The following is a 15,080-nucleotide window of genomic DNA, read 5'->3' as shown; positions in this document are numbered from 1 at the left end:
ACGAGATATTGGAAAACTAATTTTCATATTTATCATAATCCCTTAACTGGCCTGCCTTCAAAATTGTAATCTGCTTACATTGAAAGTTTTATTACGATCGAACTTGTATGTTAACTGAAAATAAAGTTGCTTTTTATTTTATTTTTCGCATTTTAACTCAGATCATCGTCTGGATGTTTGCAGAATAAATATCAGCTCTTCATATTTATGTAGCTTTATATGCCTATTTATGTAGCTAGCTAACGCTAGCTTCTAATGATTTATCAAGTCAATATTATCATTAAAAATATTGTGCGTTTGTAAAAATTGACTGTATCTCGAATATCTCATCAATTACAAATGATCGCAGCGCTTGTGATACAATAATGGTAGAAAGTAACAGCAAGTATAACGTTATATTGATTTACACGCTGGTCCAGAAAATCGATCTCATCGCAAAAGATTTTTATCCCTTCGGAAGAGGCGTTTAGGTAAATATTTCTCGCGTCTGCAGATTCCGCCGTGTCGCTAGATGTAAACGAAAGAAAGTACCTTTGCGGCAAATGTATTTTGCGCGGAGCAAGAGTGGTGCCTTAACGGATTGCAGTAATCTGCCACATAACGACGAGGCCATCGCGTTAACGGGATGAAATTTTTCCCGGGGTCTCATCGGGAGAAGAAAAAGGGAGAGAAGAGAAGGAAGGGGAGTGCTCAGAGTCGACTGTACGAATGTCAGTGCGAAACGGACGGTGATAGTGAGTTGCACCGGCTCGAAGATAATCGGCCTTGCACCCTCGAGCCAATCTTCGATCTCCGATCTCTCAGCTGCTAATTAAGACTTTTACATTCTTTCTTCTTTTTTTTAAATCTTTCCTATCTCTCCTGAAGCGTCTCGGACGGCTGCGAGTCGCCGCGCCGAGCAAGAAGACGCGCCTGGTTACGCGGGCGCAGCTCGCGAAAGCTCGTAGCGCGAGATGGCGAAGATGAGGGAGAAAGAGAGATCAAATCCCGTCTGGGGAGGATCTTAATTAGATTCTGACATCGAGTTGGCGACATTCTTTCGACGCGTTTCACGAAAGTTTGATAAACGCCGGACGCCCAGGTAGGCGCGTCTTATTTTGCAGCGCCTTCAACCCTCCTCGCTAATACAGTAATTAAAGTTAACGCGAAAACTGTCGCGAGATGTATCTTTTTCAATAAGTCGGCATTATTTTCACTTTATTAATTCGGCTCTTGTCTGTGCTCGTCTCACTGGAATCGCGATGAAATTGCAAGCGCGAATAAAAATTCGATCCGAGAACAAGTCGGCGGATATTGTGCAAACCGTGTATATGTTAATTATGAAAAAAAAAACCGGCAGTTTTTACATGTGTCGCTTACAAAGCGTTCAATGCGTTTTTAAACGGTTCTTTTTTTTAAGCGAACATTAAAGCGATTATTTTTACGCTATCTCGGGCATTAACACGGGTTTTATATCAGGCATAAAAGCGCGCGTGTGTCGCACGTTGATGCGTAGCCGTGCGCCATCGCGACAAAGGAGAGCCTTAATTAGCACTCATAATTATTCGTAATTAGCACTCGACGCGCGTAGTTCAGGCTCTCGACGATGCCCTCCGGGTGGCGGCGGTGACGGCGCCGTCGCGCTACTGACTGGCAATAAAAAAGCAACGTAAACCGCGGACGGAAAATCGCCTCTTTTCATACCCCGTCTTCCGACTTTAGTGGGCTCTGTATATAGATATACGTTTACACGACGCCACCTTTCTTTCGCTCTTTCTTTTCACTCTCCGGTCTCTACTTCCCACCCCCTCACTGACAAGTCCTTTTTCCACTCTATCTTTCTTTATACCCCCTTAATCCAGGAGTGGGCTCGCGCCGCGCCGCCCGAACGGAGGCTTCCGCGAGCTTTAACCGACGCTACCCTGTTTTCGTCTTCAGGCAACACACAGAAGAGATTTATAAACGCAATTCTGAAACGATTGCGGCACAGAATGACGTTTTCCAAGTCTTTTACCTCTAAATCTTATTATCGTCATGAAAAAGACTCATAATCTTCTTAATACCTTGCGGCAGTATTTTATTCTAAACAGGAAATCTTTAAATAATCTATAATCGCGCGTAATCAACGTGATAAATGTGCCAGAATAAAAAGGGCAGTTGCGGTATTTATTCTTGTGCCAGATTTTTAACTTCTCACTTCACAAAATTTCTGTGGAGGAAAATCTCATTCGGGAGTAGAAATTACAGACTTAACTATCTACTTCTCGCCGTCAGCAGTCTCTCCGCGACTTCCGCGAAGCTGAATTTTTCGTACTCTATCTATTTCTGTCACCAACGTTCAAAATGACCTTTCAAAAATCATTAATTAGTTCCTCGATACGCTTGCTCGCGTTCTGTTTTCGTAAATCAATAAATTAACGGATAAACTTGTTTCCGAGGGATAAACCGCTGAGGGCGGCATTGTGTTGTACAGATTTGCAGCATTACTGGGCATTACTAGGTAACAACGAAAGAATGTGAATCGCCAGTAGTTAATTAACAGACAAAAAGAATTTAGTTAGACGACATTAGGCTGGCAGATGGTTTATTTATTTCATTCCGACGTTCCGACCATGCGGATTGCGGTCCTTTACAAGGAATTTAATTATCTGCAAGTTTTCAGAAAACATTGCAACTTAAAAGTGTATCGATTACAGCATGAAATCAACATAAGTCGAATTACGAACAAAGCGGCATTTTCTACTTGCAAATATTACGTCATCGATATTAAATTAAAAACCGGGGTTTGACACTCGGAGAACTATGTTCGAAGGCACGCCCGTTCGACGTAACGACCACAGTAGGACTAAAGTCTAAAGTGGTGTAAAGGAGAAACGGGGAACATAACGATAAATAAATAACTATAACAACAAAGTCGGAGTAAAAATTACTAGGTAAAATCGTAATTCTCAATCTCGAATACTCTGGGGAAAAAAGACAGTTAGCAACCCATTTGCTCACAATTAGGAATCGAATTATTTGAATTGTTCGTAACTGTAATCTTTTACGAATTTTACCCCGCGTAACTCCAAATCGCAATGAGCTATGTTATCTATATCTAAGATTTTTAAGTAATACTAATCAATTCTCTCAATTAGTTCGGCCGATATTCAGTAACGCAAAGATAATTTTCACTTAAGAGGCACTAAGCGAAATGTTAAGTTGCTTAACTGCAAAAAAAACGGTCAAAATTCTTCCCAGAGTAGAGTTACGAACAATCGAAATAATTAAATTACTAATTGTTGGCCCCAAAATGGGTTGCTAACTGTGTTTTTTTTTCGCCCAGAGTAGTTTCCAACGAAGTAATTTGTACGTGTATTAACGATACACCGCGTTCCATATCGGTGCTGATTTTTGTAATGAGAAAGTCGTGTGCAGAAAAATAACGATATATACAGAGCCGTTAGGTCTTTACTCAGAGAGCAGAGCGAAGAGGTGAAAGAAGCCCATAATGGCTCGGTCGATGCGCACTTGTAGTAAATCTACGTTTAGCTAGGCCGGGCGCGCATAGGCAATAAACGGGAGGGATGCGCAGATAGCGAATGCGTGCGAAGGGATTTCGCGAGGGCAATCTCGCATTTGATTCGATTACCTGCGCGCCGTGCTGCTCGTGCGCGGATTAAGTAATTCATACGACGGCCCGTTCCTCCGTTTCCCATTCTGCGCTTTAATGACCAGCGCGAACGGCGAAACGTATAACATCACACCCGGCGTGAAAACTTGGCCCGGAAACTCGCCTTTCGAAATTAACGCGAAAGCGATCTCTATCGCGAGAATTCTCTCATTCCGACGCCCGCTTCAGCCGCGCTGCCTTTTAAAATTTCACCTCTCGTGAAATTCATTCGCGACGCCCGTGTAACTTTGATAGCGGTTTGGATAAGAGATGAGAAAAAAAGTGATAATTATTTTGAATATTAAGCTGAATGCAAACTCGCTTGAAACCGTCTGCGTAAAATGACACGCGCGAACTAATTATTCTGACAAAAAACTAAAAGAGGGAGCTAAAGAAGAAAGAGCAAAATATTCATTTTACGAATATGGCGGTCTGAATAACATTCTCTGCGATTTAATGCGGTTTACATATAAAGAATGTAATTATCTATTATAGCCGTAATCCAAAGGGCGATGAGATCGTTATACATATTACAGTAGACTCTTTCGCGAAATGCCATTACAGCAAGTGGCACAAGGGGATTGACAGTGGACATAGTTAATTGCTTCACCGCGGTGTGGTTGTTTCTAGCGCTCGGCGCGCGAAATCCACAGAGCACGGACATGCAAATCTCGCCGGATTCGGTCTTAACACACGGCGAACAGAGAGTAAGATACACTACGGCCGGGCGCCGACGATGTTGCAGACGTTATGAGAACAAGCTCTTTCGCCGGTGAACTATCATGGCGGTTGGCTAGATGGTCGGCGGTGGCCGGCCGGCATACCCTTTCACATTTAGTCCCGGACTCGTTATGCAGCATGAGGGCTACGAGCATTGAGTTACAGTTAACTTTAAGTTACCCCCTGGAACTTCCCGTCCCGGAACTTCCGGAAAACCGCCGAACGGTCGGCCGCTACACGTTCCCCGGAAAGATCCATTTCCTCGCCCTGGAAACCCCAGGGGCGAAAGCCCGAAGAGCGAAAAGTGAACTGATGTATTTATCCGGTTCTTTCTTACTCTCTATTCTCGTGTTCGCCGCGGCGTCATTATTAAATCAACGCGTTTCTATTTCGAATAAATGCGGGTGACCTGCACCCGTCATCCGTAATTGTCACGAAATTGGACCGATGCTACATAAATGATCATCGCGGAAGTGTATTTTATATTTACGGTAAAGAGATGTTCCATTACGATCAAATCGACATTCAGAATCATTAGATTATCTATTAACAATGTTAACGATTAACAATTCTGATAGTAAACAACGATTTTATGTTCGATTTTACCTTCATATCGTATAAATACGTTAAATATGTCGAAGATTTATATAATATTAGAACATAGCTAAATCTTTTTTATTGCGCTGATGAAGACTTCGTAATAATCGAAACTTTCGTTCTTTTAAACGGTTGTTCAAATATATATAATCTTTTCACACTGCCACCTTGTATAGCTCGTTATTATTTGGTCCTGTCATTTATTTATTTATTTGTAACCATTTCTAACGTATCGCCCTACCACTGCCCAAATCATTAATATGCTGTATTATCATGGTGTTTGTCTCATCGTCAGAAAAATATATCATATTCTTTGCGTCTTTTGAAAATCTTTTATCGACTAATAATTATCTCTATTTCATGAACTTTGTGCGTACGAGTGCACTTAAATCGAATAATTATACACTTTCCAGTATTCATTTATTACTCGTTATAATTTGTTCTAAATCCATCCATTTTCAAGCACTAAATATACGAAAACTTATGTCTACTTGTAAAACTTTATGTTCCAACGTGTATTTTACATAATATAGATCTAATGCAATTTTTATACAAATTAGATTCATTCCGTCAATTTAAAATTAAGGGTAATTTCCCACTCACCGATACGATGTGCAACAACGGAGTTGTAGTCTACGTCGTAACTACGTTGAACGCTGTAAAATACAAATATGATTGTTATAAGATTGTTGTAATTATTCAAAATTGAAATTATGCAATAAATAATTTATATTTTCTTCAAGTACATATTTAATAAAATAATTATAGAGTACTCGAAAGAAAGTCTCCTTTTAAGTATAAATTTAAAGCAAAATTTTTATCTGTAACTCTTATTCAAATCATTTGGATAAATACGACAAAAAGAAAGCAGATTTTGCAAGTAACTTAGTTTTGCAAGTGGCAAATATAAAATATAATTTTCTTCAAATACATATTTAATAAAATAATTATAGAGTACTCGAAAGAAAGTCTCCTTTTAAGCATAAATTTAAAGCAAAATTTTTATCTGTAACTCTTATTCAAATGATTTGAACAAATACGAGGCATGTTCAGAAAGTAAGTGTACTGATTTTCTCACGGGCGTAGGGATTTTTTGTTGACAAAAGTGGTCACACTGCGTTGAAGTGGAAGCCCTCCCGATTCGAATGAGACGTGGAACAGCTCAGTACGACGAAAACTGTGGCCGTAGTAACTTGACGTGCAAAACATGTCTTACAATCTCCCGCCAAGTGCGAGGTACGAGCCGTGATCAGTTTCCTTCTCGCAAAGGGAAAAGCGCCGTTTGAGATTTTCGAGGAGATTAAAACTGTTTATGGTGAAGGAGGTATGAACCGTACGAATGTGTTTCACTGGTGTCGTGAATTTAAGAATGGCAGAACGAGTGTTCGCGACGATCAGAGAAGCGGAAGACCATCGATTTTGACTGACGCGCTTGTAAAAAAGTCGAAGAAACTGTCTGTGACGATCGCAGATTAACGTTGGATGAAATGAGTGATGTTCCCACAAATCTCTCAGATTCACACTCATTTCATCCAACGTTAATTTGCGATCGTCACGGACAGTTTCTTCGATTTTTTTCACAAGCGCGTCAATCAAAATCAATGGTCTTCCGTTTCTCTGATCGTCGTGAACACTCGTTCTGCCATTCTTAATTTCGCGACACCACTTAAACACATTCGTACGGTTCGTACCTCCTTCGCCATAAACACTTTTAATCTCATCGAAAATCTTAAACAGCGCTTTTCCCTTTGCGAGAAGGAAACGGATCACGGCTCGTACTTCGCACTTAACGGGAGATTGTATAGACGTGTTTTGCGCGTCAAGTTACTACGGCCACAGTTTTCGTCGCACTGAGCTCTTCCACGTCTTATTCGAATCGGGAGGGCTTCCACTACAACGCAGTGTGACCACTTTTGTCAACAAAAATTCCCTACGCCCGTGAGAAAATCAGTACACTTACTTTCTGAACATGCCTCGTAAAACAAAAAGGAGGCAGATTTTGCAAGTAACTTAATTTTGGAAGTAGCAAATATAAAATATAAAACACTTACGTCATGGTTGCTCCGCCGTTGCCCGATGCCTTCTGGGCCTGCTCCTCCTCTCAGATTTCCTTGCACTCACACACTATTCACTCGCGAAAATCATTTATTACGATAGCGCGAAATTTCCGGTGGCACTCCCGTACGCGACGTAAAATACTGCGAAATGCACGAAGCATTATTATACGTCGTATGACTTTCCGTCACGCAAATAATTCGAACCGGCAACTTGCGTGTCAACTTATACTCTTGATTCGAAAGTAGCAATGGATAAATCACTTTTAAATTGGCGATAAAACGCGACGCGAGCATCGGAATCCAAATATCTGCGGTGAAATTTTAGTTATTGGTCCATAACGAAACGATATTTTACAATCCTTACTGTCAATTAATCTAATTTTTCCACAAAATAAATTACGCGAACGAATCATCCACTACATGATTTTCGATCATATTTCGAGATATAACGTAACGCGATAAGCTACTTTCTGTCTATACGAGAGAACAAATTATAGACAACGCAAATATCAAAGCCGTACATCAGCTTTCTCTCTCTTTTCCCGAAAAACAGATTACACTGAAATCGGCAGATTATTCAAAGCGCGATAACACGTAAACGAGGTGTAATCGCGACAAACCACGGCTTACTTTCGCTCGTGCAAACCGCTTCTCATTATATATTACAGAAACTTAATAATTAATCGGCGTACGTTACTTGTTTCTGACACCCGTGTACAAATTAATAGCGATTTATCCTTACACTCATCGCAATCAGGCTCAGAAATTGATAACACGAAAATAATACGACACACGGAGCGACTCTCGCTGCTGCCTGCCGACCGACCCGACGTTCGGCGAGCGAGTGATACCGCAGCGACCTTCGCGTAAACAATGACCCGCGTAACGTCGTACGATACCGCGCGGCGAGCAAATCAAAAACAAACGTTGAGAGTGTTGTTCTGGAATGCCTACAAAAAGAATGTACAAAAAAAGCTGTGTACCTAATATCTGAAATTATTTTGCTCGGTGACTGTTACTATACATTTTGCGTGTCGTTCTGCGGACTCGTTTAAATCCAACGGCACACGATACTACTTTTCCTACTGGATCGCTTACGAGAGGCAATCAGGATTTAGCCTTAAGTCACCTGATCTAAAACTCTGCATCCTTATTGGCTCTCGTAAGCAATCCAGTAGGAAAAGTAGTATCGTGTGCCGTTGGCTTAAGATAACGATTGACTCCGTTCAATCGAGAAAGTGTTTCGAAATGAAAATCGTTGTTACTTAAGTTCTAATTACTGAGAGACTTTGCGTCGATTCAGTTGACGCGTACAAATGCACATTACTTACTGCAAATCTTAATTTATTACGAGCGAATTATCTAATTCTTTTCTTTCATAATAATTTAATAAATAATTTAATAAATTAATTGATATTAAATACTTGATATAAAAGTCATGGTATTGCGCGCGTATGTTCTATTTCGCTTTAATTTCTATTTATTCGTAATCATCTTTATATATTAACATTTTCTTCGTGCAAGGAAGACGCAAAGTAAGAAGACGTAACGTGACGTTGACAAATTAATGAACTATCAAAATACATGATCTCCGCGACGGCAGCTATTCTCGCATAAGTGATCGAAGTGAGAGAATCAAAGCATCGATAGGACGCGTCAACAATTAAATCTCACGTGCCTTTTTAAAACGGGATATCGCAATATACTTATCAAGCAGATGAACACCGCATCTGATAAAGAAATAATATGTAAACTAATAGAGATACTCTGGGTGCTCACACACTGCGTGGCTTATTAATCCGGTGTTTCTACATTGTTGAAGAAATGCGTAACAAAATTTCAATTCCAGATTGTTCTTGTGTCCATTTTCTGTAGCCATTCGCCAGAATCCACCGAAACAGTTGTATTTACGTTACGCGACTCAAAGTTTTAATGACGTCAAAGATAGATCTGTGGAACGGATACAGATGGAACAAAAAATATACTCCTCCGAAATAATTTAACCCGCCGAGTATCTGATACGTCGAATAACTAATACTTTAAACACTAAACGACCGTCGCCAGAAATCTTGTGTTTAAAAAAAAACAATTTCGAACTCATTCGCCCTAAGAATTATTATACGAGGAGCCACTGCAGGACAGGGGGAACGAAATACACCCAGGCTCCGTGGAAGGTAGACAGAAACAAGGTTGGGTTGGCTGTAAAAAGGAAACGGGTTTAGCATCCCGTTGGAAGTAGCGACGACGCTCGACGCAGATTCGAAAATATGGGAACTATTAGCCATAGTTTCCCATGAGCATTACGGTCCCTTATGTGTAAATGATGCAATCCTCCATAGCGGCTTAGTACGACGTAAGCCGCCTGCGTTCAATCTGCACAGGGGATTGAAACTGTTTCGAAAATAACTGCGTAAAATTATACAGGAATCCCTTTTAGAACGACATTGACAGCAAAAGTAATTTCTTCGGAGAGATAGAATTGATTTTAACATATCCGAGGAGGGAATCGAGGAAAGATAACGCTATTTTTATAAGCGTAACAAGTATTACTTTCTCGTAAAGAGAATCCGAATATAGAAACTCAGATGTCTTTTTATATTTTTAACACTGCAAAATATTATCACGAGAGATTTTTTGAAGTGTAAAATGATTTTTTAGTACTTTAAAAAATATCAATTTTTTTTTAATCAAGAAGAGACACTTGTGTTATCAATTATGCAGCTTTACCTTCTACTTGAAATTCTTAATATTTTGAAATTTTCCAGTCTTCCCGTCGCAGCCCCTGATTTGCAACCATTGTGCGTGCAACTCGCATTTAAAACTGCACACGTACGCGACCGTTGCACGTATGTAAGTTATGACGTTGCAACCTCGGATGAGCAACAAGCGAGCACAAAAGTGCGCGGCACTAAGGGGACAATACGCGAGGAATATGTTCGCTATTTAAAGGAACGATGCCTTGTGCACTTTAAAATTTATGTTTCACGCGAGACCCGTTGAATTTCAACCCATTTTAAAAGTCTAGGCTAAAAACATCCCATCGCAAAATTTAACAAGCTCGAATTGTACCGGGCCCTGCGCGCACGATATTGCTAATAATCTGAACTGTAAAGCATTTTTCTTATACATTTATATATAATTAAAACCTGATTAAATAAAGACTCATCGTTGTGTTTGCTATGTAATAGCGTAACACATGTGTATATTTAATAGAACAGAAAATTTCGCGCGCGTGTGTATTGGAATTTTTGAAGTAAAACAATAATTTCAGTAGCAAGTATAATATAAATCAAAGAGTGAACCATAAATTATGAAAATAACGCTAAAATTCATCTCTGTCAGTTCTTCCAGCATCATAGAGATGCAGAAGAGCTAATTGTGCCGCTGCGGAAATGCTCGAGTGCTCTTCCTCTGAAATAAGCAACTGAAATAAACACCTAGAGGAAACGTTCGGAATCGATGAATTCTAGGAAGGTAGGGAATTACTCTGCCAAATTGTTTCTACCTTTTTGCAATTTTGCAATGCGCGGTCCATAACGAGATAACTAAAACAAAAGTTGAGTTGCCATACAGAAACAGACTTCATTTTCCTTCCCATCTCATATCAGCGCTACCGACCCTGGTACCCCGCGCGCTCCTCGCCTTATTTCGCCCTGAACCGTTCTTTCTAGCGCATTCTCTCCGTTTCTTTTTTTTTTAATTCTTTTTATACTTCTGCTTAAGCGTTATCTACGGTCGACTGCCAAGAGAAGATAGAGCCTGACTTTGAATTCTCAAAGCGTTATTCATTATTTTCTCAATGTTTTTGATAGACTCGTACTGTTCCAGTCTCTTTCATCCGTTATCTTCAGGGGTAAAATTATATGCGTCATTACAGCCGCGTTCAGAAGCGCGGATATCGACGGGTATTCACATTACGTACAGTTAAATAAAAAAAAACATGACGACCGGGAAATGGTGAAACTGAATTACCGCGGATACTGGAGAATCAACGTGGACCAACCACGACCCGCGACAATAAAAGCGGAATGTAGAGTCCGGCGCAGCTTTCTCTCTCTCTCTCCCTCTCTCTCTCTCTGTGCAGCTGGATTTTATAGGTTTCCACAGCGAAAAGCGATTGCGAGCTCGTCGGCTTTTCATTTTAAATGCTAAATGAATAGATATCGTATCGTAAATAATACGAATTTGTCTAACAATGCAATCTATAATAATTTTCCTAATATTAAATCTAAATAACTTTTTGCTTCCGCAAAATTGGTTATAACTTAATGAAATCGATGTTGCTTTTTGTATATTTTTACGATCAAAGAAATAATTTTTGACGATATTAAAGTATTCTGTGAAAGCGGAATTAAAACACATAATTGACACATGAAAGTCGCTAAGGTTTTAAATAAGAGTCGCTATCAATACTTTTCTGCCTGACACACTTCCGTTGATATCGACATAGACGAAATTCTTATAATAACTGTCGATCACCTTGTAATCGAGGCCACGAACATTGACAGCTCCGTTTCCGTTAAACAAATGTAAAATGACATATCGGCAGTTTCACTTACAGCAGATCAGCAGCAACGAGGGATATTCTTCGCCGCCATCGTCCTTGCCGCTAAGAAAGAGAAACCATTGCCAGGGATCCACTCTGATTCCATATCTGCAAAATAGAAAAAGGATATATTTACTTTTTATCAATTAATTGCGAATATTTAAATAATTTTCAACAAATATTTCCTCATAAACAGCAATGATCGAGTAATTGCGACAATTTGTAATTAAATAATCAAACCGGCATAACATGTGAAAAGAAATAAATTATAGAAATATACTGTATGCAAAATAAAACCAGCGTTGATAGATTTATTTATGTATAAAACGATATACAGTTACATCTTGTTGCGCCACAAGGAAAATAAAATGAAGAAACAAAGGATAAATGTAAGATAAAACGCGGCACGTTTTCCATTATAATCTTTACGTTTTTCATGGTTGGTATACTATAAGCGTGATGCAAACTGAAGAAGCAAACGCTTCATTATTATAGTCTGTCTCTGGTAAGATCTCTTCTGCAGAGATGGTTCAAGGAAGGAACAAAAGGAAATAAAGAGAGCAGGTCTGCGTTCTTTGTTCTGAGATAAATAATAACTGTCGCATCGCACCACGTAAAGAGGAAGCTCATGCTGGGAAATAAAACGATTTCCCTAGAAAGTCGACTCAATGGAAATGCAGGAAACGTCTGTCCCATGATTGACTGTGATCTTGATGTGAATCTCTGATTTATTTTGATGGCGCACGTCGGAAAATATTATAAACGATGCCCGCCGACTAAATTGTGCCGGATTATTTATTGGCAATTTCGTAAAATGGCACTTTCTGCGCGCACACGAATCATTAATTTCTGCACGTAAATCAAACGGAGTTATGCAGAAACGGGATGCGTCTGATAACATAATAAACAAATGGGATATGCTAAACTACGATATTCGATTAAGTTATGTTTGTCCATGCTATAAAAAGCTATATTGATTACAAAAGCTGTACAGAATATGCAGATAGGATTTGCATAAATTTAATATGTTTCGTTTATAAATAGCAATGCGATAAAGTTGAAATTATAACGGGCGAGGGTAATTTGTATAACGTATGATAATTCGTAACGTGCGGCTGAAAATTACCTTCTCATTTATTTCAAAGCAGAGAAATGCATTCGACGACTGTTATCACTGTTGTGCGTCCATAAAAATACGTTCCGATGTGTCTTGCCGCCGTATTAGCCTGAAAATGCACTTTACGATGGTATCGATCTAAGCCATCGAAGAACATTATTTTCTCGCGGGACGCACGAGACAGGTGTACCGGCCGAAAAAAAGGTGGCACTGTACATTAATGGCTTCAGGTCGTGCATGCCCGCTAACGATGATAAACGAGGCTTATGGGGCGAATAATTAAAGTATTCCAAGTCGGGCGCGGCTTGTTTCAGATAGACAATATTTATTGGGACGCAATCACCGGCCTAGTTCGCCGCGCTATCGGTCATGTTGACGCAGTTACGATAGTTGGACAATAGCGTGGAAAAAATATGATTCTTGTTCATAATTAATGCAACGGTACGACGCGCCGCGTGACACCGGCGACAATTTATGAAAATACCTTTCTCATATGTCGATACGCAAATAAATAATGCAACATAAATTATAAATAATGCAAACCCCAGTTTTGAGATATAGCAATGTTTAAGCCAATCACAGCTTATCACCTTGTATGTGGTATCATAAATATCCACAGAAAAAAATTAATTTAATTATGTGGGAAATCAATCAATCTCAATCACTTATTTTATTTCACTGTCAAATCAATCTATCAAAGCCAAATTAGCGGGAGCAACATTATATGCTCAAAAAGGCAAAACTGTGGAATGTTTTAATAACAATTGGTAGCAAATAAAAAGCAGCCAACGTGAAAAAAAGACTGTCCGATAATCCATTCGGGCTCAAGATATTCATTTCAACGAGATGGAAAGCTTTCATAGATCCAGAAAGGAAACAATCGTTCAGCGCCGATGATTAAACTGATCCGGCCTCGATACGCGTGTACACACGGTGGACGAGTCTCATAAAACATTTTTCGAGTGCTCGAAAGTTAAGGGGATATCGCACTTATCGAAACTCATCGCTTCGAGACGTGAGCAGAAACGATATTAAATTTCTTCCCCGGCGGGAATAGCCGTCTTGATCCGCCCGTTAAATCCACGCTCGTTCTTCGTCCGCCGGAGTTCGTTAATACAGCGTCACGATAAAATCCCCAATTTCACGTCGAACGTGGTGAGAGGGAAACGTCGGGTCCTGGGGAAGGGGGGGGGGAGGGATTCCTCGGTGGGTGCGAGAGTGCGCGGAGGTTCAGATTGGAAGAGTTATGGCGCCAATATGGGACGGGCCGGGATGAAAATGTGAACGCGCGAACGATTCGCATTAAATATTAATAAAACGCGCGAAACGAGACGTCTTCTTCGCTTTTATGATTGTAAAGAACGCCGAGGATGATTCTTCTTCTCGGAAATTAATGGCAGGGCCTGAAGGCTCGTTTTAGGTGTCGGATTGGCTCGGTGAGGCGAGATGGATTGTTCTTAAGAAGAGTTGGAGGGGTCACGGACGAGAGTTAGGTAAAATTTATTTTGATATTTATCTGGATAAACTACAGCGCGGATTATTAACGATACCTTCTGAAGCTCATTGTACAGTGTCGATTTTTATCCTCGTAAAATTCTTTATCGATAGATATTTGCAATATATCATGTTTTAACGATTTCAATGTCGCGTACGTTTAGTAAATCCATTATCACTTATATAGTGCCTCTATTATTATCTTACAAATCGGTCTATTCCTTCACCTTTGCACTTTGCTCAATACCAATCGATCGATAGAAATGTAAAGCAAACAAAGTAATATATCCGGTACCGGGACTTATCGAATTTCCGATAAGTCTTTTTTGGCTCTATAATATCGAGAACTGCAGAACTTGTAATCCGAATGAACAATGAGTTTTATGTTCTAACGCGATACAAAAGTCTTTACGAAAATGACTACCAAAATAAGACGTTAAAAATAATCATTGTTGTAATGTTATATCTAAAAGACCAGACATCGATTTTTAATATAGTATACATGTATGTCGCGACTACAATTCAACAACATTATTTCTTATTATTAAGCCGGTATTCTCATAGTCATTTTATATTTAAGATCGTCTTAAGATCATCTTTAGATACTCCATGGCCAATAAAATGTTCCATACAGTATCTTTAGATAAATTCAAAACAGTCTTAAATATTAAGATCCGGCTACGAATGCCGTAATATTTAAAAAAAAATTGAACTACGTGAGAAAATGTACCTTTACAATGTATAAATTTGTGGTGTAGGAAAATTGATAACCGACACAACTGGCAATTTTAATTAGAGAAAATTTATTGCGGCAAAGTATCACCTCAGCCAGGGCTTGAACCTGGACTTCCCTACACTCTAGGCGGGCGTCTCACCAATTCGACCAATCAGGCATGTCTCATTGGTCGAATTGGTGAG

General features: G+C 39.6%; 1 protein-coding gene across 1 annotated transcript in view; it reads right to left on the bottom strand.

The window, feature by feature from the left end:
* LOC105564389 (diacylglycerol O-acyltransferase 1) overlaps window positions 1–15,080 on the bottom strand; it is a 114,238-nt gene that overhangs the window by 72,253 nt on the left and 26,905 nt on the right. Inside the window, exon 3 of the mRNA XM_012016713.1 lies at window positions 11,565–11,659. Within this exon, the coding sequence (XP_011872103.1) occupies window positions 11,565–11,659 (95 nt within the window). The remainder of the gene's footprint in view (window positions 1–11,564; window positions 11,660–15,080) is intronic.

The sequence above is a fragment of the Vollenhovia emeryi genome, unplaced genomic scaffold, assembly GCF_000949405.1.
Source record: "Vollenhovia emeryi isolate VEMERY1.0 unplaced genomic scaffold, V.emery_V1.0 DF939165.1, whole genome shotgun sequence".
Lineage (NCBI taxonomy): Eukaryota > Metazoa > Arthropoda > Insecta > Hymenoptera > Formicidae > Vollenhovia > Vollenhovia emeryi.
The sequence above is the reverse complement of the archived record's forward strand: the minus strand, read 5'-3'. Positions and strand labels throughout refer to the sequence as shown.